General features: G+C 55.6%; 6 protein-coding genes across 6 annotated transcripts; 3 read left to right on the top strand and 3 right to left on the bottom strand.

The window, feature by feature from the left end:
* Positions 1-276: 276 nt before the first annotated feature.
* Positions 277-8,887, bottom strand: ASPZODRAFT_27050 (hypothetical protein). The gene is made up of 5 exons (XM_022728074.1): positions 8,785-8,887; positions 8,634-8,723; positions 3,632-8,536; positions 1,783-3,568; positions 277-1,718 (listed from the first exon to the last, which is right to left on the bottom strand). Exons 1-5 carry the CDS (start codon positions 8,848-8,850, stop codon positions 364-366), a joined length of 8,202 nt encoding a protein of 2,733 aa, XP_022579531.1. The 5' UTR covers positions 8,851-8,887; the 3' UTR covers positions 277-363.
* Positions 8,888-9,294: 407 nt separating this feature from the next.
* On the top strand, positions 9,295-10,306 carry ASPZODRAFT_70711 (hypothetical protein; the record flags this gene model as incomplete). Its single annotated transcript, XM_022729693.1, has 3 exons — positions 9,295-9,455; positions 9,538-9,886; positions 9,992-10,306. 3 exons carry the CDS (start codon positions 9,295-9,297, stop codon positions 10,304-10,306), a joined length of 825 nt encoding a protein of 274 aa, XP_022579530.1.
* A 168-nt stretch (positions 10,307-10,474) lies between these two features.
* On the top strand, positions 10,475-11,663 carry ASPZODRAFT_100142 (hypothetical protein; the record flags this gene model as incomplete). Its single annotated transcript, XM_022720755.1, has 4 exons — positions 10,475-10,554; positions 10,696-11,014; positions 11,135-11,161; positions 11,304-11,663. The coding sequence occupies exons 1-4, from the start codon at positions 10,484-10,486 to the stop codon at positions 11,661-11,663; spliced, it is 777 nt and encodes a 258-aa protein (XP_022579529.1). The 5' UTR covers positions 10,475-10,483.
* A 426-nt stretch (positions 11,664-12,089) lies between these two features.
* Positions 12,090-14,196, top strand: ASPZODRAFT_17933 (hypothetical protein; the record flags this gene model as incomplete). The annotated part of the gene is made up of 2 exons (XM_022727117.1): positions 12,090-13,357; positions 14,025-14,196. The coding sequence occupies 2 exons, from the start codon at positions 12,090-12,092 to the stop codon at positions 14,194-14,196; spliced, it is 1,440 nt and encodes a 479-aa protein (XP_022579528.1).
* A 2,761-nt stretch (positions 14,197-16,957) lies between these two features.
* ASPZODRAFT_70544 (hypothetical protein) lies at positions 16,958-18,728 on the bottom strand (the record flags this gene model as incomplete). Its single annotated transcript, XM_022729677.1, has 6 exons — positions 16,958-17,557; positions 17,607-17,861; positions 17,916-17,975; positions 18,052-18,389; positions 18,458-18,502; positions 18,563-18,728. 6 exons carry the CDS (start codon positions 18,726-18,728, stop codon positions 16,958-16,960), a joined length of 1,464 nt encoding a protein of 487 aa, XP_022579527.1.
* Positions 18,729-20,252: 1,524 nt separating this feature from the next.
* On the bottom strand, positions 20,253-27,443 carry ASPZODRAFT_667916 (hypothetical protein). Its single transcript, XM_022729400.1, has 2 exons — positions 26,556-27,443; positions 20,253-26,466 (listed from the first exon to the last, which is right to left on the bottom strand). The coding sequence occupies exons 1-2, from the start codon at positions 27,166-27,168 to the stop codon at positions 20,390-20,392; spliced, it is 6,690 nt and encodes a 2,229-aa protein (XP_022579526.1). The 5' UTR covers positions 27,169-27,443; the 3' UTR covers positions 20,253-20,389.
* Between the last annotated feature and the right edge of the window lie 436 nt (positions 27,444-27,879).

Here is a 27,879-nt window from a genome sequence, read left to right as displayed (position 1 = left end):
TCCCGTGTTATAGACCGAGACATCCCAAGCTTACAGATTAAGGGTCCACGAGTCCCTGGAACGATTAATTGCGGGCCGCTTCAATCCTAAAATACCCTTTAATGACCCTGAATATTTGTAGTCAATAGATATTAATAGTTATTCTGTCTATCAAAGACTGCAGGTGAACTGCTAAGTTGTTGATTAGGGTTAGGGTTTTACCTGATAACTTGCCATGTTTAATCTACAGATTACGGGATTGACAATCAACTTATACAAGTCTGAGATCATGATTATGCCATTAGTGATATTCTATCAAGTATAAATATAAAGAAAAACATGCAAATGTATATAAAAATGTAGTATATGCCAAAAAGATTCATATCAATCACTCATCTGGCTGTTCCGAGCACTGCCGGCATCGACAGTCAACCGACTGTTGCGAGTATAGTCAACCGTGAGCCGGCTGCCATCGACGGCGGTCATCCGACTGCTGCGAGTGTACCACTTGCGCCATTTACGTTCATCATCCGCGTCATCGACCGGCTGGACCAGGATCGAGAGCCGTTCCTTTTCATTGAGCGTGATGCTCGACACGTTGGACGAGGCCGGGCCGCGTGCGACGAAGCTCTTGCTCTGGAACTTGCCGAGCCAGAGCATCTGCTCGTGCTCGCGCAGGTACCGGTGGCTCGAGAAGTTACGCAGCACGTTGGCCCGCCCGCGCATGCCCAACTGACGTCGCTGTTCGACCTGCTCGTACATCCGTTCCGAGATGGCTTGCACTTCCTCCTCGGTCGGGTACAGGCTGAAGCTGGGGACGGGCGCCGCGGGATCCTTGGAGAAGGCCGCCCACTCGCCCAGCAGGGCGAGGATACGGATCTGCGCCCGCGCCAGCGAGTCCCCGTCGTTCGGGGCAACGACCTCGCTGAACCGCTTGCCTGTCGTTCGGTCCGTCACCACACAGAAGGAGGCCCCGACGTCCGTGCACACCACCGGCACACCCGTCAACGCGGCCTCGCCCATGGCTAGGGGCAGGCCCTCGGAGATACTCGAGTTCATGAACAGCCAGGCATCCTGCAGCACGACCGTCGGGTTACCCAGCCCCTTGAGCACGACGTGCTCGCGCAGGCCCTTGGAGGCGATGATCTCCTGGCACTCGGACGCGTACGCCGGGGCGCGCTCCATGTCGCCGTAGATGTGCAGCCGGTAGTCCTTGAAGCCCCACCGGTTGACAATCAGGTCGGTCGCCATGATGGCCGTCTTAATATCTTTGACGTAACGGATATGCGACAGCATGACAACGGTCGGGGTTGCGGTCTTGATCTCCTCGATGGGTGTGTAGCGTTCCATGTTTGTGATGCCGTTGACGACCGGGTCGATCTTGCGCGCAAACGCCCGGCGGTGCTGCAACGCACCCTCGGCCGTGCCCAGCTCGACCTCCCAACCCGGATTGAAGTATTCTGCGCAGGGCAGGACCACGTCCGCGTGGTGCTCCAGCAGCACGCACGCCAAGTGGCCCAGCGGAATCAGGGTCGAGTTGACAAACACCGAGTCAAACGACACAGCCGAGGACAGAAAGGTCGTCATCTCGCGGAAACTGATGCAGTGATCCCACACGTGCAGGGCGCAACCCCGCTTGACCTTACAGATGACGCCGTACGTAGCACCCGTGAAGTGGTGCGAGGCCTGGAACACATCGGGGATGCGTTCGGGGATGGGGATAGAGAAGATGAAGAGGTCTGAAATTAGTATAGGCGTCTTTAACGGGGTAGATAGAAGAGGAAGAAAAAAAATAAAACTTACATCGATGCCACATATCCAAGGCAGAGTCCATCTGACCCAAGATAGGGGTCTCGCCCATCTGCTCGACATTGAGGCCGCCGGGGATATACTCCAACCAGAGAGCCCTCCAGGCCTGGCGGACGACGTCGCTCATCCAGACGTCGTTCCAGCTGCGGCCGGCCTCGAAGTAGGCGTTGAGGTCGACAAGAGCGGTGGTGGCCTGCTCGATGGTCTGTCGCGTCCATTTGATGGTGCGGACACAGCGCACCAGACTTGCCAGGATGGGCACGAAGCAGCGGCGGATATCATCTGCATTAGTGGCGTGTGAGCGCTCGACAACTTCGGCATCGAGATAGTTCTGGAACACGCCGTGCGTCGGGTTGAGGAAGTCCAGCCCCCACTGCGGTAACACACTGAGAGACTGCACATTGCGCTCGATCTGGAAGCGCGGCACGCCGTAGTCGTTGGCTGCCTCGGCCATGATGTGCCACCGGATGCCCTGCAGCTCGTTGACGAGATCGCGCCGACACGCAGAGACACCACCCGGTTCGTTGGGCCAGGTGCCCGTGTCCATGGCTAGAACGTGCAGCTGCTTGTCTGTGTCCTGGATCTGGGTGGAGAGCGTGCGGGTGTTGATGCAGGCGTCACCGCCCTGGCCGAAGCTGTACAGATCGCTGATCTCAAAGGCCAGGGGCGTCCACGAGCTGACGGCCGGGTCGATGTCGATCCGCGCCATCACCGTGTCGACCTGTGCGTCGAGGTACTTGCTGGCACCGTCCAGCCAACCCCAATCGCGCCGGCGCCAGTAAGGGCGCAGGGCCGGTTCTTTGCGAAGGATGCGCTCGTCCAGCCAGCGTGCTGTGACCGCATCGAACATCTTGCTACTCTTCCAAGCGCGCCAGAGCACCGTGCGGGCCTTTGCGGTGGCGATGCGGCGCACGTAGATGTGGCGACGGAAGGCCCTGGCCAGCCAGCTGGTCGGCAGCTTGCCTGGGTTGCGGCGGCGAGCAAAGGGCAACAACGGGTGGTCATCAGCGAAGCTGCATCGCTGCGGCTTGTCCAGGACATGGAACCAGTCCTCCTCGATCATCTCCGGGGTCTTGACGGGGCGGCCGTTGAGCGTCGTGGTGATGTGCGGATGGTACTTGTGATCGTACGTCCAATAAGCTCGGTAGACTTCCTCTTCCTGGCCCTCCTCCCGATCGGTTTTGACGAAAGTGGCCTCGGTGACACGCGGATACGGGACCCAGTGTTCCCACCGTTGCGGCCGGGTGGGCGGCGGCATGCTCCATGCGACACGAATGGTGATGTGTGGCAAGACGAACTCAGCGTGCAGTAGTTCATCGCCCTCATCCAGCCCCCCGCCAGGGTGCTCGCGGTAACGGTAACGGAAAGCCACACGATTGATATCGCGCAGGGCCGAGCCGGAAGTGATGTAGCCCTCCGAGTTGTACTCAACGAGCTCACCGGAACGATCACCACGCACACAACGGCGTTGCAGCGGGTAGATCTTCTTATTGTCGTATTCGTAGACGAACTCTAGGTTTCCGGACTTGGTGAATTCTTCTCTGTGCTCCAGAACCAGCTTGGTCGAGTACGTGTTGATAGCCTTTAGCTGCTTCGTATCCGTCGGCTGGGAGTCATGACGCCCTTCGTAACAGTATAACAGGGAGCCATTCTCGGTCGGATGCAGAAAAGCAGTCATGGGGCCGTCCAGGTAGTCGAGGACAATTCGATGGCGCTCCACCGTGATCGACCAATTTTGCATTTTGTGGTAGAGCGACGAGACCTGTTCACGGCCATGGAGCTGAATATCATGTTAGTAGAATGGTACAAGATAGAATCGCATATATGTAAATCCTAGACATACCAAAACAAGGGGGAAAATAGCCTCCTGAAACGCCTTGGTATACAACCAAAGGGTATTCAAGAAAACCATAATCGGCCAGGCAACGATCGCCGGCGTGTTACGCAGCGTATAGACAAGTTCGCGCTGGTACTCCGGGTCCGCGATGAGAGAGAGGACCGTGAACTTGATGGCGATCCGGAGCTTTTGTCTGAAACTGGTGATACGGTCGATAAGCCGGCGTGGGATTGACTTTTTGGCGAGAGGGTCGATGGCGTGAGGGAGGAACGGGTGCTCGTCTGACAGGATGGAGGCATGGGCGACGGTGCGCGAGGCAACACGGAGGGAATGACTGCAACGGGTGAGAAGCGAGTGAATATCGTCTTGTCTTTCTTCAAACTGCCACTTCCCTGCCAATCGCATGACGAGCCACTCTGCTGCGTCGAGAGAGAGAGAACTTGATTCACCGTACCACCGGCGCAAGAGGAACGTCCTGACATTTAGGGGCAGCTTGTCCCAGTCGTCATCAGCCTCGAAGCCCAACAGAGCGTGGCGGAGAAGGAGGGTGGAGCGGGAACCCAGAAGACGAGCACACTGTTCTTCGTTGCGCTCCAGCTGCCGTTTCACGCCTTCGGGGATCTCGTTCTCGCTCGGGACCACAAAGGACTCGGCCAGGAGGGATTGATGATACGACCAGCCCAGGACCATCTGGCAAGTTGCCTGGACCAGAGCCTCGGCGATCATCTGGTTGTTGCGATGAATATCTTCGCCTGTGGCCTTTGTATCCGCTAGGACGTAAATGTAGAGAGTCTCTTCGTCCAGACGGCTGACGGTGCGTAGCTCAGTCTGGATATGGCGAGTGGGGACGAGCTCGATGACGGTGGTCCCTGCCTGCCAGCGCTCCAGAGTATGAGTGAGGACGTCGGCAACGGTGGCTGTGGTTGACTTTTTCGGTTGCAGCAGATGGAGAACTTCGTGCGACGGGCGGACGTGATGGCGCAATCCCTCCGGCACGGCGCGGATGATGTCCACCGTGTGCGAGAGGGTGGTCTGCGACAGCTCGAGATCGGGCTCCAGACAGCTATATCCATGAGGATGGATCACTGGCAGGGTTTCGGTCTGATCCTTTGTATCCTTGCTCTTGGTTTTCCAGATACCCGACATGGCAAAAGACAGGATCGCGCTTGTCCATGTTCCTGACGCGAGGCCGATGACTCCCGAATAGGCAAAAAGAGGCATCGAGAGTCGTAGAGCCAGACCGGCAACCAGGCCCAAAAGAGCACCGCCAATCAGGGCCCGCGCTGACTTTTCCGGGCCCGCGAAGATGCGGTTGAACTGATAAAAAAGCAGGCCCGTGTAGGAACCGACATAGGTCAGGTACAGGATAACAGCGTCTCGGTGGCCCTCGAAGGACCAAATCATGGCGGAGGTGATGGCGATGGCCCAGAGATGGAAGAAGAAATATTTCACCACGTTGTGGATGTACAGAGAGCGGCGTTGGAGGGTGTGCTGGCCCGTGGCCTCCCGCAGGGATTCGAACGAGTTGATCACCGTGCGGCTGTGGTTCTGCGAGACGGCCGTCCACAGCGGCTGGGAGACGGCGTCGAGAATCACGGCGCCAAGGAGGTAGTATGCCAGACCGAAGCCGACGGAGAGCCGGTAGGTGGTGCTCGCGCCGGCGGAGAGGCCAACCAGGTCTCCCTGCCCGGTGATGAGGGCCGTCCATTTATCCAACAAGGCCAGAACGAAGTAGAGGATGCCGCAGGCGACGTCGGTACCGGTGTGGCGCCAGTGCAGGAAACCCGAGTGCAACTTGAGACCCTTCTGCATGTCGCCGAGGGTATCGATGGCGGCGCGGAGCTGCAGGTTCCAGGTCGGACTGTACGCCAGGGGCATTTGCGTGCGGGAGTAGTTGCAGTACCAGGTCAGGAGGAAGACGGTGGAGGGATAGCCAGCAGCCAGACGGTCGACCAGAGCATCCTTGCCCTTCTCTTTTTTGAGGGTTCTTGGATCAGTGACGCGGGCCAGGAGGGCTTCTCGAGGGGTCAATCCGCTGTTCTGGTCGGTCGACTTGTACCACTCGGCGACCTCTTTGTCGGTGATGGTGGGGATGTCCAGGTACCAGTTATTCCATTTGGCCATTACGCGCCTGGCTCCAAGCAGCAGATTGAAGAGAAAGAAGTATAGAATGCACAGATACACGACCAGGTCGTGGTCGGTCACCCACAGGGTTATAACGGGCGAGGCGAACAAAATCGGGATGCACGTCATGATCACGCTGCGACCGGATTGGAAGGAGAAGCCGGGCATCTGGTAGACGGCCATCGTGGACAGGGCCATGAGGTAGGTGGCGAGCATGGTGAAATATAAGGAGAAGACGAGTCCGTTGACGATTCCCTTGGTGATGGCGATGCTTACCAGTGACACGACAGCGCCCACCGATACGACAGCGAGCCCGGCGGCGAATCGCGTCAGCACAAACATGCTCATTGTCGGAAAGGCCATGGCGTAGAGGTAGTAACTACCGCCGGAGCTGATCCAGGAGCCAAACCCGCCGCACACGAGGAGGGCGAGCATAAGGGCGGTGGTGGCAAGGGTCTTGTGTTCATCGGCCATGAAGGTGGTCAGGTACAGGCCACGGCCGACCATGGTGAGCATGGAGATATCGATGAGGGCCGGCACGGCGAAGATGCCGAGAAACGTGACGCGGTAGTACCATGCTTGCCGGAGGGCGTATCCGTCGTCCAGATCGACCTCCATCGAGGCGTAGGTGGTCGGCAGCTCCGTGAAGCCGTTGTCACGGCGGGGAACGGGATTTGCCTCATACCAGCGCAGATACTTCTGGCGGAGCACCGTGCCCAGGGCCTTGGGGCTTGTATCGAAGAAGGTGTCACAGCCGGCCCCGAGCGCATAGGCCTCAGCAAAGCAAGCGGCTTGCACGGAATGACCGTTCGGGCGAGGGTTACGATCCAGCACCTCGAGTTCGATCTCATCGAGGGCGCAGACGCGACAGATACAGAAGACCGAGAGAGCCAACAGGTCGGCGTAGACGTCGATTTTACCAGGCTGGATGACGGTGTGCAGAACGGCAGCAAATTGATCCAACCTCTTGCTGTCGGCCCAGAGCAGCAACATGGGATATAGACGGCTGACTTCGTTGAATAGGTCAAGGGCAGCATCATAGTCCGGGCAGGGCAACCCTAGTTCGCGATACCAGGCGAGTCGGTCGGCGATGAGCTCCGCCGGCGAGACCTCACCGCTGAGGTATTCCGTCGAGCACATCACGCGCCGCTGTGTCACTGATGGGACTACCAGCAGCTGGTGCTCGCAGCGGGCCTCGATCCGTTTCATGATCTCGTCGTCGCTGCGGCGGTGAGCCTTTAACCACAGCAAAGCCTCGGTGGGCGTGAGCTGCGCCAAGTCGGCGACCATACGGGTAGTCAGCCCCCAGGCCGGGTTCAGCGAGTTGGTCGCGTCGGCGAGGGCGATCTCGGCCCGCAGACAGTCCAGCTGGTTGTAACCACGGCTCGCAAGGAAGGTGTGTAAGATGGTCGCTGGTTTGTCGACGGCCTTGGCTGAAACGTACATGGTCATGCCATCGCTGGTGGTCTGAAACATTCCCCAAACCGGGGCGTTGCGGCGGGTACGGAGACCCGACGCGAGGCCGACCAGAACGGTGATATCACCGGCGAGGAGCATGTTGATAAGCTTTTGGACATGGGAATCATAGGCACCCAATGGGCGCAGTGCCTCGGCAACTTGGGCGATATCCTCTACAGACATGCGGTCGGAGAGCTTGAGGTCCTCAATGGTGCTCTGGGCTTGCTGGAGGTCGTGGATCTCGCCAGCCGTACAGTCGAGACCCAGGTGGGGGCAGGCCGGGATGGACGAGTCGTAGGACTTTATAAACACATCGGTGTCGAGACTATCAACAGGGATATCGTCTGAGGTGTCTTGCGTGGTGGGCGGGTGCAAGACTAGGCTGTTGAGGGCCGGCAAAGCGAGAGATTCGTAGATGGGATCCATGTGTTCCGAGGGGGCGATCAGGAACTCATTTTCCCTCCAAATGGTGTGCGACGACATGACCTTTTCGTCCTTGAGAAACATCATGGCAGTCAGCGGTTCGGTCTGGATGGTGGAGGCGAGGGCGAGATCGGCGTCGTTGAGGCCGCTCTCACGGCCGAACCAGCACAGCAGACTGTTATAGCTGCACCACTTGAATGAGCGCTGGGCGACATGATGACCGAGAGGCACTGAATCGTCGACGGTCTCCCAGACGGCGCTGGTCAGGGGGGACCCCTTGGAGTTGCGTTTGGCGGCGACGCGCATGGCGGTGCGCATACCCTCCATCTGGAAGAAGTCACGGCGCTCCCCGTGCGGCCAGAGGGTTCCATTCCGATAGATGAGGCCGCGGACGTTGGCGAGATCGATCTGGGTGGAGAGAGGGTAGTCTGGCGGGGCGAGCTCGAGCCAGACGGCGAGCCCGCGCTGGCGGATGGCGGCGACGAGGATGTTCAACACGACGGGCGGCAGATGGGGTTCCCAGTAGGCCAGGAGAACACCGTTCAAGGGGAATTGGCCATTTTGGGGGCGTTTCCAGGAAAGCAGACGGGCGGTAAGTTTCTCCAAGATGCTGACAGTTTCGGTTCCCAAGCTAGCCAGTTGGTGGATGTCCAGGCGGCCGATGACATAGCCAGACGAGGGCGAGTCCGCAATGGCATCCAGCACTCCCCACTGGTGCGGATCTACGACGAGCAGGTCCCATTTAGAAAGAATCGCCGCCTGCGCCGGGGTCGGGGGAGACGCCATGGCGCCCAGGAAGACGCCAAACGACGAGAAGGAGGCATCAGTATATGTTCGTAAGGAAGCAGAATTGGCAAAACGAGAGACACAACGCGCAACAGCGGATGGAAGTGGAGGCGGTTTTTTCTGATAAGACAGACGATTAGCAGAGGATCAGCCTGGACCCTCTTCAGATCGTCTCTCCCGATCTCACGACGATCTTCTTTCAATTGCAGAAGCTCACCTTTAAGCGAGCGTGTATCCTTTTGGAAAGGACGTAAAGAATGTAGATGCCCCCAGCAGCAATCACGGCCAGCAGAAGAGAGGCCAGCACCTTGACAGTTATCAGTATCGCATCCAAATCAACAGCAGCTGCTCAGGGACGTAAGACTTACCAGATCCCACCAGGTGTGGATCATCTGGTGCCACCCTATGGCCGTGAGGCCCAGGAAGAGCGCCATGGTGAAGGAAAACGAGTGACACCCAACGCAACGCGTGTCCAAGGACGACGGCGTGGAAAGCGGAGGGGAAGGATGAGAAACGAACGAAGCGGCGGGAGGGAGGAGGAAGAAGAGGTAGGAGGGAGAGAGGAGAGGACAAGAGACGAAAACGAAAAGACACGAAAGAGACGAAGAGAGACAAGGGGCGAGAGAAGAGGAGATAACAAGAGACGAGATGAGCTGATTGCAAAATCCGCCCAAGAGGATGGACAAATCGGCCAAACAGGCCCAAAACTGCGCGAGTCTGACGGGATTTTGTTTTTATTAGGGGCGGCCTTAGAAAAACCAAAGACCCCCAAGCCCCGCGAGTTGTGCAGAGTTTCTTCGCAGCGCTCTCAGCTTTTTGCCGACACTCTTTTGGGGGAATAGTTTTCTGAGGGTTTTCCAGGCAAGATGCAGCGGAAAATGATTGCTATTATTGTGACGTTGGTGGTGATCTGTTTGGTGGCTCTGATTACTCCCTTGGCCGTGCTGCTCCCTCACCACCACCCCAAACGTGCCACCGTTCTGTTTCCCCTGTACATCTACCCGGACAACAGCAGCACCTGGGCGCCTCTCTTCAAGCAGTACGTATTGGTTTCTGTTTCTCTCCTCTACGCTTCTCCTGGTCACACTCGCGCTCTGTTCTTCTCCTAACACTGCTCCCAGACTCGATGACTACCCGACGCTCAACTTCACCGTGGTGGTCAACCCCGACAGCGGGCCTGGCGACGCCGCGCTGCCCAGTCAGACATACATCACCCAGATCGAGCGGCTGAACAGCTATGACAACGTGCAGACGGTGGGCTACGTGCGGACAAGGTACGCCACACGAAATATCACCGTGGTGGAGGAGGAGGTGGGGGTGTACGCCCGGTGGGCCGACAATTCCTCTAGTCTGGCCATGGACGGGATTTTCTTCGACGAGGTCCCCAGCACGTACTCCGCTGCGGCTGAGACGTATCTGAATACCATCGATGCCAAGGTCAGAGCGGCAGATGGTCTGAATGGGAATATGGTGTGTTCTTTTTCCTTTGTTCCCTGTCTCTCTCTCTCTCTCTCTTGCGTGACGACGGAGGTTGTACGGGGTGCGTGCAGAGGGCTAACGAGGGTATCCTGATAGGTCATCCATAACCCTGGCACCATCCCTTCCAGCGAGTTCAGTACCACGGCCAATGTGACGGTTGTCGCCGAGATCTCGTATAGCAAGTATCTCGACACCAAGAGCGAGCTGGCGGCAATGCCCTCCGACCGCTCCAAGTACGCCTACCTGCTCCACTCGATGCCTAGCATGACGGTCCAGAAGCTTCACTCGTTCCTCGACACTCTCGACCGCCGGGCGGAGTATCTGTTTGTGACAACCCTGTCGAGTAATTACTACGAGTCGTTTGGGCCTGATCTGGCGCTCTTCTGCGACGCCATGCCCACTGGCTCCTAGCTTACCTGGGAGCAACAGACTAGACGGACTAGCTACTCGCCAGGCTTCTAGCTGCAATTGTAATACCTTCCATCCCGCTATAAATAGGGCTTTTTTGTCTAGCTATCCATTGGTTCTTCTCCTACTCTTCTTTCCAACTATTCCCTTTCTTGCTGGTATCACTTCCCTAAACTAGTCATGAAAACCACCGTTCTCGTTCCCTTGTACATTTATCCCTTGCCCCAGGCGTGGGATCCATTATTCCAGGCGTGCGTATTTTTTCCTTTTTTCTTTTTTTTTTTTAGCGATCTCTCCCTCCTCCTCAATTCAAAGGCTGGCTGAATATCTCGCTTACCGTGGCCTCCTTTCCTCTTGCCTCCGCTCACTCACATCTTTGACCTTCTCTCTAGCATCCAGGACTACCCTCACGTCTCCTTTCTGATCATCGTCAATCCCAATAGCGGCCCGGGAACCCCCGAGCAGGCTTCCCCTGATGATGCCTACCGCGTGGCGGTTTCACGGCTGCACGCCTTCCCCAACGTGGCCACTGTAGGCTACGTGCTGGTCGACTATACTCGACGCCCGCTGCACGAGGTCACTAGCGATATCGACCGGTATGCAGCCTGGGCGGCTCTGCCGGGCCTGGCCCTCGGCGGCATCTTGCTTGACGAGACCCCAAACCGCTGGACGCACGAGGCTGAGACCTACCTCGCAACTCTGACACGGCAGGTAAGGCAGCAAAGAGAGAGTGAGAGAGAGAGAGGAGAGCAGCAGCCTTGCACTATCTATTACATACTTACAGGTTTCCATCCCGTGTGCTCGTATTCCTTCTGACTTGGCTCCCTCCAGATCAAGAAATCCTTCCAAAATGCACTAGTACGTTTGACGTCGGTTGGCTCTCGTCAGCCACGGTTTCCCCCCCCCTCCTTTCGTATTTTTTCTTTCCTTGATTTCTGCTCGTTTTCTATTTGTCACACCATCAAGTTTATTCATTCTTGTTTTTCTCCCCCCGTTTTAGGTCGTGCATAATCCAGGAACACCCCCGGATCCTGGGCTCACCCACTCGGCGGATGTGGTGGTGACGTGCGAAGAGAGCTACTCCCGATGGAAGAGCGACGAGATCCAGACATATCTCCGACGGATGCGGTATCCGCGCGGAATGGTCGGATACCAGCTCAACGCCGTGCCGATCGGGGCCCTGGGTAAAGTGGTCCGTGAGGTGCACGAGGTGGCAGCGTACGTCTTCGCGACGGAGGTGGAAGGCGACTTCTACGAGCGATTCGGGCGGACCAGTTGGAAAATTCTGCTTGACGAGATATCCCAACTGACTAGCCAGGCCGAGTCCACGGTCCAGTCCGTCGATAAGGTGCTCGGATAGTGCAGGATGGGTCGATTTGCTAGCCGCTTCCCTTGCTACCTGGTGGGTCTGCGACACGAAAGGATCGATAGTTCTCCGGGCTAGACAGACAGGCCCTGGGATCCTTGCAACAGGGGTGGTGGATTCACTGACTGCTGGAGAGTCTAGTAGAGGGCTAGAGGTGACTGCTGGCCACCCTGGTGAAATGCGTCCCAGCCATGCTGGTGATTGGTAGTCGTTGCCCATCGAATCGTGCATTGCGTACTCTGCATTTGTTGCATAGGGCATTGCTGGGGTTTTTAGCTATAATCACTTAGTGAATGATAGTTATAGAGCCATCATTACTACTGCCATGAGGTCAATCATCATCATCGACTAATAATAAATAATAATAGCACACAGCCTTACCAGTTAGCCTGGCAATAGAGTTCAAGAAAACGACTCACCATGGCTGACGACAGTGGACTGGCCGCCGTCGTGCTGCCTCCGCCGAGTATCTCTGTCAATTCCTCTACCGTGTCTCTGGCCTCTCTTGCCTCATCGTCAGTGTCGTCTTCCCTCTCATCGGTTCCTTCATCGCCGGCGTCGACTGCTGCGCTGCCTTCTGTGTCGTTTTCTGCCTCCCCCTTCATTCTGGTCACCGGCGCCCTTGGCTTCATCGGCAGCCATACCACCCTCGAGCTGCTCAAGGCGGGACACCCCGTCCTGTGCGTCGACAATCTCACCAACAGCTTCCGCCATGTGTTCGACAGCATCCTGTGCGCGGCCCACGACCATTTCGCCCTCGTCGGCGGCTGCTGCCCCGCCGCAGAACTGTACTGCATCGACTACAGCGACGAGCCGGCCATGCGCGCCCTGCTGGACGTACATGCGCCTGCCATCGGCGGGGTGATCCATTTCGCGGCGTGCAAACAGGTCGAAGAGAGCCTGCTGAATCCGCTGAAATACTACCGCAACAACATCGCGGGGCTGATCACCCTGTTGACTCTGCTGGATGAGTACGAGATTCGGTTCTTTGTCTTCTCCTCCTCGGCCACCGTATACGGCGACAGCAACAACAACAACAACAACAGCAGCAGCAGCAGCAGCAGTGGCAACGGCAAGATGGTCTCCGAAGACAAACCTATCAAGGAGACCGACCCGCTCAACCCACCCCTAAACCCTTACGGCCGCACAAAGGCCATGGGGGAAGACATCCTGGCCGATCTGGCCCAATCCAACCCGTCCTGGACGGTGGTTGCCCTGCGCTACTTCAACCCGATCGGCTGCGACCCGTCCGCCCTGCTGGGCGAGAACCCGCGCACCCCGACCGTCTCCAACCTGCTGCCCGTCGCCCTGCGCGTGCTCGACGGCCGCCAGTCCGAACTGCACATCTTCGGCAACGACTGGGCCACCCCGGACGGCACCCCGATCCGCGATTTTGTCCATGTCTCGGACATTGCCGTCGGCCATCTGGCCGCCCTTGCCGGCGCCCGCGACGGCCGCATCGCCCCGGGCTCCCTGCGCACCTTTAACCTCGGCTCTGGCCGCGCCCACTCCGTCCTCGACCTGCTTGACGCCCTCGAGTCCGTCACCCAGAAGCCCATCCGCCGCCGCGTCGTCGGCAGGCGCCCGGGAGACGTCGGCGCCAGCGTCGCCTGTGTCGACCGCGCCAGGGACCAGCTGGGTTGGAAGGCAGAACGCTCATTGCGAGAAGCCTGCGAGGATGTCTGGCGGTGGGTGCGGCGGAATAATACAGTATAGTAACCTTGAATCAACTAGCATGGGTCAGTTTTGGTTTTGGTTTTGGTTTTTCTTTTTTTTTTTTTTTTTTTTTTTTATCTCCTCCCCCTATAATTCTATATAATAATTAGGTTCAGTCCACTGCCATCTAGTTAGAATCCACTATCACTCACTTACCTAACTTCTTTCCTGGCCTTTCTTTTTGTAATGGCCGGTGGAGAGAGCAGGATTGAGGCAATTTCCACATCGGGCGGACTTAGGGCTAGGGCTAGGGCTGACGTGCCAATATAGGCCCACCCAAAAGAGTTTGGCTCCTCCTTGCTGCACACCGCCTGCCTAGGTAATCGATCCTTTGACGCTTCCGATTAGCTTCAACTGGGCTGCAAAAGGGGGAAGCTGTGGCGGCCATTGGTAGGAGTCAGGGACAGAGATTTGAGTAGGGGCCTACCAGTGCAGTAGTCAGTTGGTTGGTTTCTTGTAATTAGTAGACTAGTTACCTAACTAATAACTAGTTAGTTAGTTACTCGTATATACGGAGTAATAGACCCTCCTGCAGAGGATTCCCCCTGTGATCAGATAACCTGATTTAGTACTCCATACGAGGTCGGTATGGATACAAACTCCGACCTGGAGCCCAGGTCAGACTAAGCTGTGAACTAGTGGCGCACCTCCAACCAATAATGCAAATGTGCCTCTTTTGCCCTGCTCGTATGTCATATGCCGCCAAAAAGGCGCCTCTCCCATCGTGGCTGAAACCTGGCCAGTTGCCAGCTTCTATTCGCCGATTCCCTTTGCCGCCCTGCCTCATACCACCGATACAGCCATTGCTTAGCCTGGTAGAGGCCACACGTGGCGCATATCGATTGTGGGGATTGGCAAAACCGTTTTTCGATGGGGTAGCCGCCTTGCCGTAATCTCCGAGCTTTGCTGTCATAGCTACTCCGCGGCCCTGGCCCTTTTCTCTCCGCTGTGCTCAGTGACTCCTGGTTAGGAACGAGGTATTAGCCAACAAGTGGGTTCGTCAATAATTATTCAATTCAGTAGCTGACATCGAACTATGGGGTCACTTGCTCGTTAGTTCACTCGCTACTCCGAACAAGGGGAGTAGCGAATGGATCCATCGCTGTAGGTCCCACTTTGTGCCTAAGGACTTATCCTGCCGGCATCTCCGGGTGCCATCCGTAGGCCAATAATATCAATCTCGTAAGCGAAGCCTTCGAACCGAGCATGGGGGGGCCTTGCGAATAGTGTCAAACATCCCTGGCGAAGGAACATTATGACCAAGGTATAATTGACCTGTACAGGTGTTCCAAAATGACTTGGTCAAAACTCGCTCTCCTTATTCGTGGTTGTCATCCTTGCCCTCTTTGTTCTATAGATAGTAGACAGACGGGTGATATCTTTGAGAACTCGGCATATCACCCTCCCTGGATGGAGCAACATGTCTGTGCTTGCAGAATAGGCAGGTCTAGACTGTGAGGGATTTGAATCAGCCATTTTGTAAAAGTAGAAGCTGGTTTGTGAGACCAGTTTGCTCCAGAGGTACAATATCAGTGGCGGTAACATCTGATGGTCGAAAATAATGAACAAGATATGCGATCGTTTATGCGTAGCATAGGATTATTATGTCTGCATTGCCTGTCCGCATTGGAAGGAGCTTCCTTTGCGAGACTCGACGCTGACTCCAGTCAGCTTCTGTCGACGTGATTCAGACGAAAGGGTGCCATGTGGACGGCGTAAGATGAGTCGACAGAGCTCTTTGTAGAGTATGGATCTATCTTCTGTAGTTAGCCAGAGCACAGGCACAGAATATACCACATACGTACCTGATTTTGGTGAGCCATGTATCTTCCAAACACAGAATAGTCAGCTACGAAAATATGTAACTAACTATACAGACTCATGGAGTCCCTCTTTAGAGCGAATTTTGCTCCTGAATTTCATCAATAACAGCCGGCTTTCAGGTCGTAATGGAAACTTCTCTGATGATGCATCATTCCAACACAGATTCCATGAGAGTCCTTACTGGGATAAACATGTGGTTTATGAGTTCTCGAATGAAGTTCCTCCTCCATCGCCTTCCTGCCGTAGTTCTCCGTCGACTCTTGCGAGTTGCAACGATGGATCCATCATTTGTTTTATTCATATCTATCGAATCTGCTCCCGTTGTCTCCAAAATATATATAAAGTTGATGATGCCAGCATACACGAGGGGAAGTCTGGGTTCAATGACCGCGGCCAGTGTCGGATATATATTCCGTCGAAACGATATATAAACTGAGTAAACACTGGGAAAATATCAGTCATCAACACAACAAGTAGGATACAAGGACTCTTGAATGACGAAAAAACAAAAAGCTCACTCGAAATCAGTGCGACTGATAGAAAAATACCTTAAAGTCCGCCAAACTGACCAACAACACTGCTGTCAGCCCCTAGGAAGACAAAGACTGCCTCCCTTCTTCCTGAACACCACTCCTATCACCTTGAACTGCCATAGCCAAGACCACCATGACTTGATTGATGCGTGATTTTTGGAGTCCGCTTCCACTGATTCCCAACGTCCTCCTTTGTCTCATGGCGAAGGCCTGTCGGTAATCCGACTCCGCTGTATCGTAGCAAGTGGCGTCTGTGGGAGTCTCGAGCCCAATCTCAGTGGTACGAATGATGCGACGATGGCAGGGAAGCTCTTGCAAGCGGATGGTTGTCGGTCGTGAGGATTTTCTTCCCTCCAGAACTGAGAGACGTTTCTGAGAAGGAGGGGTTTTATCATGTGATGACGCGTTTCCCTTTGCGGAAGGAGGGGGAAGTTCCGCGTCTCGCTCTCTTTCACCGTCCAACTTCTCGACTCCTCTCTGGGATCAACTCATCTCTGCCAGTCCCCATCTCCTCCATCTGAATATTCACTCTGACGATCAAGACAGGCCGCAAAGGTGTCGGAAGTGAAGAAGTTCCATCGCTGGCGAGACAAGATGGCGTTGGTGCCAGTCTTATCTTGTTCAGATGCACGGCTGCGTTTTCGGGCTTTCGATCTCAGCCCCCCCCCCAGGTATTCCCTCTGATAACCCAACTACTCTAGCCTTCTTATTGGAGGAAAGATGCAGGAGATGCTGATAAGTCTGGGTCTGTTTGGTTTCTGATAGATCACTCCATACCCCGGGCTTCCGGGCGTTCTTCGATTGCCAGTCCTTTCTACGCTTGTGGGTCTATCTTTCGCGCAGTTGTCTTGACATAATCTATCTATCTGGGGTGCCTACGTAGCCTCCACTACCAGCGTGGTCCCCCAGCTGTGTTCGACACCCCCTGCGGTCTGCTTCGGCTTGATGGTTGGCATCGGGGGAGGGGTCCCTACCAGCAGCAACGATATTCGACTAGGGGACTTGGTGGTGAGCCATCCAACGGGGACACTAGGTGAAGTGGTGCAATATGACTTTACAAAAGCGATACTTGATGCGGGTTTGAGCGAGTCGGGGCCTTGAACAGGCCCCCAGATCCTGTCCTCGCAGCAATGGCGCAGCTCGAGTCACAATCTGGACCACAATCTGGAAATCACGATACATATACTAAAAAGTTACAAGATCTATAGGTTTTGCTTACGTCTGAAACACCCACCGGGGATCCTTGTCTCCCAGAAACTCTCCCTCTGCAGCACCACCCACATCTCCTTCCAAGGCACCCAACCCTTGGGCTTCTCTCACTCTTGCTTTTGCCGCGTTCTCCCACTTGAGCACCCACCACAGCCACATTGTCACGAAAATACACGCTGTCATATACCCGAGAGCAAAGCCGTGGCCGAGGAAGAAGCGCGGGCTGGTCTCGGTGCGATACAGCTGCGTGCCCAGGACCGCACCCAGCATGCCGATACTTATCTGCAATGCGTTGGCGACCGCCCGTTTCGTCTGGCCTGAGACGTTATTCGCCGGCCAGGATACCATGATGGCGACGGCTGGGTAGATTCCTGCCGTCGCGAAGATGGTGCCCGCATACGAAACACCAGCACGATGCTGAGATAACAGCATGATATACCCGATGCAGGCGATGACTGCTGATCCGACGATGAAGGGGGCACGCAAACGGGTCCGTTCAGAGAGAACGGCGACAGTGATGGTGAGGACCGTGGCCACCACGTACGGCGGAATTGTAAGCAGCTGTGCCTGGGCATCCGAGTATCCCAGTTCAGCGATGATGGTAGGCTGAGGTCTCATTAGCTTGGGACAAGACGAGCTTGAGTTAGGTACTTACCAGGAAGAGAGCGAGAGTGTATAGCGGTAAGGTGAGGGTGTGAAACCCAAGTCCATATAACCACACCTTGGGATCCGAGAATGCCTCCCACACGGCAGACCACGAGAAATTCTCATCGCGTGTGGCATCACTGTCATTCTTGAGGCGGAACTTAATGAACTCGCGTTCGGCCTCCGTCAGGAATTCGGCCGTCGACGGATAGTTGTATACGAACAGGTATGCAGTGGCGGAGGTAACCACCGTGGCGAGACCTTCCTGGTCTTATTAGAATTATGTTTCTAAGATTGGAGAAAATGAAGTTTTTCCTACCAGGATGAAGATCCATCGCCATCCTTTGTACCCGCCAACATCTTTCATATGCCCGATTCCCTAGACGAATGAATGAGAATGTTTGTCTCCCCACTGCACCCTGGCTCTTTTTTTCTTGTCTCCTTTTCAAACTCACCCACGCGAGAATGCCTCCAAACGCCCCCGCCAGCGCGGCAGCACTAAAGAAGAGCGCAACCCGATAATGCTGCTCGTTCCGCTTGTACCACATGGACAGATAGAAGACGACGCCGGGGAAGAGGCCCGCCTCCGCGACGCCCAGAAAGAACCTCGAAGCCAGGTACCCAGGGTAACTCTGCACGACACCCTGCAGGGTTGCCACAATGGCCCAGACGAGAGTCAGGGTGGGCAGCCAGATACGCGGCGTGGTACGTTTGAGGACAAGGTTGCTGGGAACCTCGAAGAGGGCGTACCCGATGAAGAAGAGGGTCAAGCCGGTGAGATACTGATCTCCTGCTGGACAGATTCAACCAGTAAGGAAATTTACTCTCAAAAAGAGCTCCAAGAGAGAACCAAAAACGTACACATTTTGATATCGGTAGTCATGCCATCCAGACGGGCATTTCCAACTAGTTGACGCCGTCAGAAAAGATATTCATTACCTCGGACAATATAAAGTTCCTCCTTACCATTCGTCCGATCAAGGAATGAAAGAAGATACAGAACCGTCACAGGAGGGAGTAGTCGTCTATCCAGTTTCCTCAGCAGAGCCTTCTCGTTGATCTCGAAGACGTTCGCCTCAATTGCATGGGCAGAGTGCGATGGATTGTCGTCGGGTTTGTCTTGTTTCTCCATGACGATACCAGAATGCCAGAGTGCCTACTTGATTACCTCGCGGACGACAAAATTTGTTTCCCCGTTTCTTTCTAAACTGTTCGGTGTCGACCGTTAAATAGGTGGACCCAAGCCCTATTTTCTTACATTGAGTAGTTATGCAAGGAGTCTAACATGTCTTATCTCGTGTCACACAGCCAAAGCAGTGGTAGAGTATACGGAGTGTATAACTGGGTTCATCTACTCTGTAAGGGTGTCTAGTGTATCAAGGGACCCCAGTATCCCTTACTCTAGTAGGCGAAGAGTTTAATGGACTGACTAATTTTTCTATAGACATATGGAGGGAGTTCTTGAATATTCCGTACTACTCTATATTATCATTACTGCATAAAGTACTGAATATGCATGTCAAAGTCGTGTAGCGTGTCAAATGGTAATATTGACGTACTACGTTCCAATTATAGCCACATAACTTCTTCAAGCAAATCAAATTGTAATGTTTCATTCAAGTTTTCAATATAAAGGCTGTATTATTGCATGGAGATATGTCGAATATAGGCATGAATCTAATAGAATATACTCTTCAATCGGGCGCCTAACGCCACCCCTTCCACGCTGGTGAATTATTTTGACAACATTTTCCAGTAACAAGCAATCTATAAGGCAGCTCCATGATCTACTTGAATCTGCATGGCATCTATAAGATCTATAGACAAAGGAGCAATAGGTGGATTCCTATAAATTATATGCTCAGCATTAACATTTGCTCCTGCTTCTAACAGCAACTGAAGTTCTCGCTAGTGAGAGCACTGATCCATCTAATTTAATAATCCTCTCGCGATGAAGGAGGCATATTCATCATGGTTAATATTAATAGCAGTTAAATAATAAGCATACCTGGATAAGAGGCCAGACTAAATAAGAAACAAGGCGGCGGAATGAGGGGTAATTTATGACTTTCTGTTCGGTGACTCCATATCAGGGCCCTGTTGATACTTGAGGTTGTCAGTATATAAAAGTCGTCTTGAAAGACCAGGCATTTCATCGAGATGAAGACCATAATAGCATGGCGCTTCTAGCCTTGTAAAGGCCGTATTGTATTCCAAAATATAAGGCATGTCAATCCTGTTCAACTTCCGGGGTATCTCAATCCAGACAACTCCAAAAAACAAAAACCAGAAGATAGAAACCAAAAGATAAAAGAAAAGAGAAGAAAGTGAAGAGAAGAGAAGGGAAATAGAAAAATAGGAAAATAACACACGCCACGCTAAACACGACATAAAACATGAATAACACATAACACACACAGAACATACACAACACACACAACACACACAACACGCAACACATATATCACGTAGAACACATACACACCACATCACATCATAGAGATGGGAAATTATAATCATACAAAAGGAGATTCATCTAGTCTATCGCGGGTGATTCTAATACCACTTCCTCGCGAAGATCCTACGCAGGGTACATCTCAAGGTACATCCAAAAACATGGCAGCAGGCAACTTTTGGCACAACACAGCAGTCGAAAAGCAGAATAAAACCCAACAGGTGCGTCACAAAGCCTCGCTTTTATATATAACACACTGACGCGGAATTGTAACGTCCTCCCGGCTTAGTGGGCCAAGACCAACGCCAGCAGCGCCATGCGGCAATAGAGACCGTATCTCATCTAAAACAGCCGTTAGCATGCACGTCTAGATTTACCCAAAAAAAGAAAAAGAAGGGAAGGGAAATGGGACAAACCTGGCGGAAGTAGGCAGCCCGCGGGTCGAAGTCGACCTCCTCGGCGATCTCAGCGTTGCGAGGCAACGGGTGCATGACGACCATGTGGCTCTTGGCGTGCTTAAGCAGAGCGTTGTCGATGACGAAGCTGTTCTTGAGGCGGTCGTACTGCGCAAGATCGGCGAAGCGCTCCTTCTGCACACGGGTGGAGTAGAGCACGTCGGAGCAGGCAACGATCTCAGGAGTCAGCGTCTCGGACTCAGCGGCAAGCTGGCCTGAGGCAACAAGCTGCTCGCGGAGGTCTGCCGGCAGAGAGAGCTCCTTGGGGGCCACCAGCTGCACACGGACATCGTAGAACCGGAGCAGCTTGAGCAGCGAGTGCACGGTGCGGCCGTACTTGAGATCACCCGTGAAGGTGATGGTCAGGCCGGTGACAGTGCCGAGTTCTTCACGGATGGTGAACAGGTCCAGGAACGCCTGGGTCGGGTGCTCCCGGCTGCCGTTGCCGCCGTTGATGACGGGCACGGGGGAGAACTTGGCGGCAGTCTCGACGCAGCTCTCATCCGGGTGGCGGAGGACAATGGCGTCTCCGTAGCAGCCCAGGGTGCGCAGGGTGTCCTGCAGAGTCTCACCCTTCTTGGTCGATGAGTGCTCGGTCGAGATGGCGATCGTGCGACCACCCAGGCGCTGCATGGCAGCATCGAACGAGGCCGAGGTCCGGGTCGAGGGCTCGTAGAAGAGGGTGGTGAGGACACGGCCCTTGAGGATGTCGAGGACACCCTGGCGCTGGACGCCGATCCGCATCTCCTGCGCGACGGTGAAGAGCAGGTGCAAGTCCGAACGGGTGAACTGGTTGACGGACAGAACGTGCTTCTGACGGAAATTTGTGCGAGAGAGCAGGTCCGACAGGGAGGACGACACCTGGGTTGTCACGGGAGTGTACAGCGGGGGGCCAAGCTCAGTGGCGGCCGGTTCGGCGGGCCGGGCACGGATCGCAGGGCGAGCCGGGGTGCCTGTGAAGGAGAGGCGACGGTTGTCGAACGAGGTGTCCGGACGCACCCGCGGGGTGGTGGCCTTGACGGACGGAGACGAGGGAACAGCGATCCGGTGGCCGGACATGTCCTTGCCGTGGTTGGCATCCGCGGTGATCTCGCCATCGAGGCAAGACGTCTTGCCCTGGAAGATCACGCGCTGGACCGAGCCCCGCATCTGTTTGCCGTTGAAGGGCGAGCCAGCATCAGGGCTCTGGAAGAGGTAAGGACGGTCGATCTCGATCTCCAGCGAGGTCTCGGTCTGATCATGGAGCTCGAAGATGCGCTTCGGGTTCTCGTACAGGCGAGCAGTGACGTCCTCGACGGTCATGCGGCCCTCGGCGACGGCAGTGAAGAGCAAGGGGAGCGACTCGGCAATACCCGCTTCGGGAGAGGCATTCTTGCCGGCCAACTGGTAGGGGATGCTGCCGATCGAAAAGACATCGATGGTGCAGATGTGGTCCCACAGAGCCTTCTGGTCCTCAGCCGAAGGCAGGAAGTTGCACTCGGGAAAGTCTTCGCGCGAGAGGAACAGGCAGAAGATAGAGACATCGCAGGTCACCTTAAGACCTTTCTCCTTGCTGAGGGCGATCAGCGCAATATCCTCCTTGGAGGTCACGCTCATGACGTGGATATTGCGGCTGTGCAGGCTGGCCAGCAGTAGGATGGAGGCCAGGTCAGTGGCCTTGGCATCCGTGATGATGGGCTTGCTAGCGGGCCAGGCACCAAAGTGGTTGGTGACGGCGGCGACCTTGCTGATGTTGCCGGACAGGTGGTTGAAGGGGATGAAAAGGGAGCCCACATCGCCTGTGACCTGGCCGATCTGCTCGGAGTTGGTAGACGTGGCCGCCACAGAGAAGTTGAAGTCACAGAAGGAGCCCTTCTGGGCGTTCTGCTGGGCGATCTGGAGGGCACGGCTGTCGGTGACGGAGCTCTCGACACCCATGGGCATAATGCGAACCATGCTGAAACCGGCCGCGATGGAGGCCCGGGTCACGCGCTCAAAGTCGTCGGAACCGGGGGTGGTCAGGCCGGGCACAAAGGCCGCGATGTTGATCAGGCCCGGAAGCACGATGGTGCGGTGGCTCGTCTGGTAGTCGATCGTCTGCACGTTCAGGGCAAAGTGACGAGCGATGGCCTCGATGAGGATCTTGGCATTCTTGACGTTGGTCACCAAGGGGGTCTGGTAGTCCACGGCCATACGACGGGTGCGGTAACCCTTGCTCATGTAGTTGGCGGGGCGGCGGAAGCGGTTGCTCGACGGCAAGTTGATGTAGAGATCGATCAGGTTGTTAGCAAGAGCGTGGCTGAGGGAGTACTCCGACTTGACATCCTCCTCCTGGTCAGGGAGGATCTCGAGGAACTTGACGGGGATGCCGTGCTCCTTGAGGAAGTCGGCAGTACCGGCCGTGGCGAAGAGATTGTAGCCGATCTGGTGCAGCTTGCGGATCGAGGGCAGCATCTCGAGCTTTTCCTTGTACGAACCAATCGACAACAAGATGTTGCTCTTCGGCAGGCGGAATCCAGTGGACAGGAGGGCCTTGAGATAGGCCTCGTACTTGTCACGACCAAAGGAGGCCACCTCACCGGTGGAGGCCATCTCCACACCGAGCACAGGGTCGGCACCCGAGAGACGGGAGAAGGAGAACTGCGGCACCTTGACGCCGACGTAGTCCTTGGGGATGGAGACGGGCGGGTACTCGGTGAATGGAATGCCGAGCATGGCCTTGGTGGCCATCTCGATCAGGTCGACACCCATGACCTTGGACACGAAGGGGAACGAGCGTGAGGCACGGACGTTGCACTCGATGACCTTGATGTCGTTGTCCTTGGCGATGAACTGGATGTTGTACGGTCCAGTCACATTGAGGGCGTTTCCGATCTTGCGGGTCGCCTCTTCGATGCGGCGGACGGTTTCCGGGTCCAGATCTTGAGGAGGCAGGATCAACGTGGCATCACCAGAGTGCACACCAGCATTCTCCACGTGCTCAGAGATGAAGTGGCCAACCATGACACCATCACGGGCGACAGCATCCATCTCGATTTCCTTGGCGTTCTCGATGTACTTGGTGATGACGACCGGGTGCTCGCGCGACACCTCGGCGGCCTGGTTCAGGTAGTTGGCCAGGTCGTGCTTCGAGTAAACCGTGTTCATGGCCGCGCCGGAGAGCACGTATGAGGGACGGACCAGCACAGGATAGCTGACCTTCTCGCAGAACTCGGTGGCTTCCTCGATGCTCGTCAGCTCCTTCCAAGCGGGCTGGTCAACACCAATGCGGTCCAGCATGCGGGAGAACTTGTAACGGTTCTCAGCGGTATCGATCATCTCGGGAGAGGTACCCAGGATCTTGACATTCAGGCGGTGGAGGGGCAGAGCAATGTTGTTCGGGGTCTGACCACCCATGGAGATGACGACCCCACTGGAGGATTCGATCTGGTAGATGTCGAGCACGGTTTCCAGGTTGATGTTCTCAAAGTACAGACGATCCGCCTCATCGTAGTCGGTACTGACGGTCTCCGGGTTGTAGTTGACCATGACAGTCTTGTGGCCCTGTTCGCGCAGGGTGCGAATGGTGCGGACGGAACACCAGTCGAACTCGACCGAGGAACCGATACGGTACACACCAGAGCCGAGGACCATGATACCGTGGTCGTCAAAGGTGAGATCATGGGCAGACGCATTGTAGGTCAGGTAAAGGTAGTTGGTGACCGAGGGGAACTCGGCAGCAACAGTGTCGATCTGCTTCACGATCGGGGTGATACCGGCCTCAACACGCATGCGTCGCACGGCGAGCTCGTTGGAGCTCAGGAACTTGGCAAGCTGGCGATCGGAGAAACCGAGCTGCTTGGCCTGGCGGATGAGGGGGAGGGGCACGGTGGTCGCGTTGTAGGAGGTCATCATCTTGCCAAAGTCGTTGAGACCCTTGAGCTTGCTGAGGAACCACTTGTCGATCTTGGTGAGCTTCCAGATATCATCAACGCTGTATCCAGACGCCATGGCGTTGGCGATGGCGAACAGACGCTGGTCGGAGGGAGTCTGCAGCTCCTCTTCGATGGACATGAGGGCATTGGTAGCGTTGAAACCAAAGTTGTGGAAGTCGACAGAGCGGATGGCCTTCTGGATGGCTTCTTCGAAAGTTCGGCCGATGCTCATGACTTCACCGACACTCTTCATCGAGGAGCCGAGTAGGGTGGAGACACGAGTGAATTTCTTCAGATCCCAGCGGGGGATCTTGACGACCACGTAGTCGAGGGAAGGCTCAAAGCAGGCACAGGTGACCTTGGTAACCGAGTTTGAAATCTCATTCAGGGGGATGTTCAGACCCAGCTTAGCAGCAATGAAAGCCAGGGGGTATCCGGTGGCCTTGGACGCCAGGGCAGAAGATCTGGACAGACGGGCGTTGACCTCAATAATGCAGTACTCCTTGGAGAAAGGGTTGAGCGCATATTGAATGTTGCATTCACCGACGACACCCAGGTGACGGATGACGTTGACGGCGGTGGTACGAAGCATGTTATAGTCTTCGTCCGAGAGCGTCTGGGACGGGGCCACGACGATGGAGTCACCGGTGTGGATACCGAGAGGGTCAAAGTTCTCCATGTTACAGACGGTGATACAGTTATCACGGGCGTCACGGACGACTTCGTACTCGATTTCCTTCCAGCCCTTCATACTGCGCTCAATCAGCACCTGGGGACTGGCCGCGAAGGCCTTGGTGCACAGCTCCCGGAGCTGATCCATGTCTTCGGCGAAGCCACTGCCCAGACCACCGAGGGCATAGGCGGCACGGACGATGACGGGGAAGCCAATGTCCTCAACAACACGCAGGGCCTCCTCCAAGGTCGAGGCCGAGGCGGACTTGGCACACTTCTCGCCGATCGACTCCATGCTGCGGGCGAACAGCTCACGATCTTCGGTGGTGATGATGGTATCGATGGGGGTACCCAGGACCTTGACGCCGAGGGATTCGAACTCATCCTTCAGCTGGATACCGACCTGCAGAGCAGTCTGGCCACCGAAGGTGACGTAGATGGCATCGGGACGCTCGTGCTTGATGACCTTGCGAACAAAGTCGGCGTTGACGGGGAGGAAGTAGACCTTGTCGGCCAGACCCTTGGAGGTCTGGATGGTGGCAATGTTGGGGTTGATCAAAATGGTGTAAATGCCTTCTTCCTTGAGGGCCTTGATGGCCTGACTGCCAGAGTAATCGAACTCTCCAGCCTGACCGATGCTAAGACCACCACTGCCCAGCACGAGGACCTTTTTGACCGAGACGCGGGGCGAGGCCTTGGTGTTCTCTTCGATGGAGCCTCCGGGGAAGGAAACCGGCTGGGTCAAGGCAGCGGGGGTGGCGATGGTCTCCTTGATGGTGTTGATGAAGACATCAAAGAGGTACTCGGTGTCGCGGGGACCGGGAGTGCTCTCCGGGTGGAACTGGACACTGAAGAAGGGACGGCTGGTGTGCCGGATACCCTCGTTGCTACCATCGTTGGCGTTGACAAACAGCTCCTGCCAGTCGGTGGGCAGAGAGGCGGCATCGACGGCGAAACCGTGGTTCTGCGACGTGATGTGGCACTTGCCGGAGACCATGCTGGTGCAGGGAATGTTGTGACCACGGTTACCGAACTTCATCTTGGTGGTCTGGGCACCGACGGCGCGGGCGATCAGCTGATGACCCAAGCAAATACCGAAGACGGGAGTGCGGGCCTCCTTGATGGTCTTGGTCAGGTTATCGATGGTGATGGAGAGCATTGCCGGGTCACCAGGACCGTTGGAGACGAACAGACCATCGTAGTCCTTGCCCGCCAGGGTGGGGAAATCGTAGTTCCAGGGAACAACGAGGACTTCGACACCGCGAGCGAGCAAACAGCGCAGCTGGTTGAACTTGAGACCGACGTCCAGGCAGAGAACGCGGATGGGACGACCCGAGGGGTGCTTGAGGGCAACATCCTTTGGCGGGGAGAAAAGACGAGGCTCCTTGATTGACACTTTTAATCTGTCAGGCCGGAATTCATTTCTTCAAAGAAAAAAAAAAAAGAAAAAAGAAGTTAAAAAAAACCCCCGATTTTTCACTCACCTTCGGCGACCAAGTTCTTCTTGTTGGGATCGACCCACTCGACCTCCTGGAAGGAGCCCTTCCAGTTCTCGCGGTCAATTGTAGCCGACTGGGGGAGATCGGCCTTCTGGAGAAGCATGCGTCCCAGCATGCTACCCTTCTCACGGATACGCTTGGTCAGAGCCCGGGTATCGACACCGTGCATGGCGGGGACGCCTTGTTCCTTGAGCCATGTGCCGAGCGACGACTGTGCGAGATGATGCGAGTAGTCCTCGCCCGAGTATGTGGCCACGACCAGGGCAGCGATGTGGATCTCGGTGGACTCGAAATGCTTGGGCAGGGTCTGCAGCAGCTCGTCCATGGTCTCCCGCGAGGGGACACCATAGTTGCCCACCAGCGGGAAGGTGACGACCAGGATCTGGCCACGGTAGGAAGGGTCGGTGATGGACTCCGGGTAGCCAACCATGCCCGTCTGGAAGACCAGCTCACCCGCCACGCTCTTCTCCGCACCAAAGCTGTAGCCCTGGTAGACGGTACCATCCTCGAGCTCGAGGGCGACCAGCTTGTCGTCACCGCCGAGCACGCGGGACGAGGCCGGCAGCACAAAGGCCGACGTAGAGATTGATTCAGCCATGATGACAGCCTTTTCTTTTTTGATGGAAAAACGTCACCGTTGTCCAGAGGAGGGGTTGGTGCACTCTGGGCAAGACGCAAGGGAGAGGGAGGGGAGTATCTCTGGTCCTCTTGGGGACAATTGCGGCAGTAGAGGTCTCTACCGTAGCATCAGCAGCCTGCAAGACAACACAACGAACTCGGGGAGGGTGCGTGGGAGGTCTTCGCTGCTGCTTCAGCACGGAGAGGAGAGAGGAGAGGAGAGGAGAGGAGAGGGAGGAGGAGGAAGGAACAAGTGGGAGAAAAAAAAAAATTGTGTACGGCGGGCGGGGGGGAGCTCCCCCATTGGCTGGGACGCTCACCGACCTGGGCTTGCTGCCTACCGCCTTCCGCTCTGGGATTTGGACGGGAGAAAAAGAGCAAAAAGTGGGAAAACTTTATTTCCCCTCTAAGCGAAGCGTGAGCATGAATAGTCAACTTACCCAAGGTGAAGAGGCATATTTACGAAGAATTCTAATAGGGAACCTCTTCACGTATGAATACTGTATATATCTTATTCTATACAGAGCACTTGTTACTCCGTATTCTGTACTCGGTACTCGCTTGCCACCACTACTATTGCATCTGATCGCCATTGTGCAGGCGGTGAACTCTGGGCTAGACCATTGAGGCCAATCATGGGCGCATAGGGCGGGAAACAATTGCATGCGTGGCGTGGATCAGTACCAGGTAG

Source organism: Penicilliopsis zonata (assembly GCF_001890105.1).
Source record: "Penicilliopsis zonata CBS 506.65 unplaced genomic scaffold ASPZOscaffold_12, whole genome shotgun sequence".
NCBI lineage: Eukaryota > Fungi > Ascomycota > Eurotiomycetes > Eurotiales > Aspergillaceae > Penicilliopsis > Penicilliopsis zonata.
The sequence above is the reverse complement of the archived record's forward strand: the minus strand, read 5'-3'. Positions and strand labels throughout refer to the sequence as shown.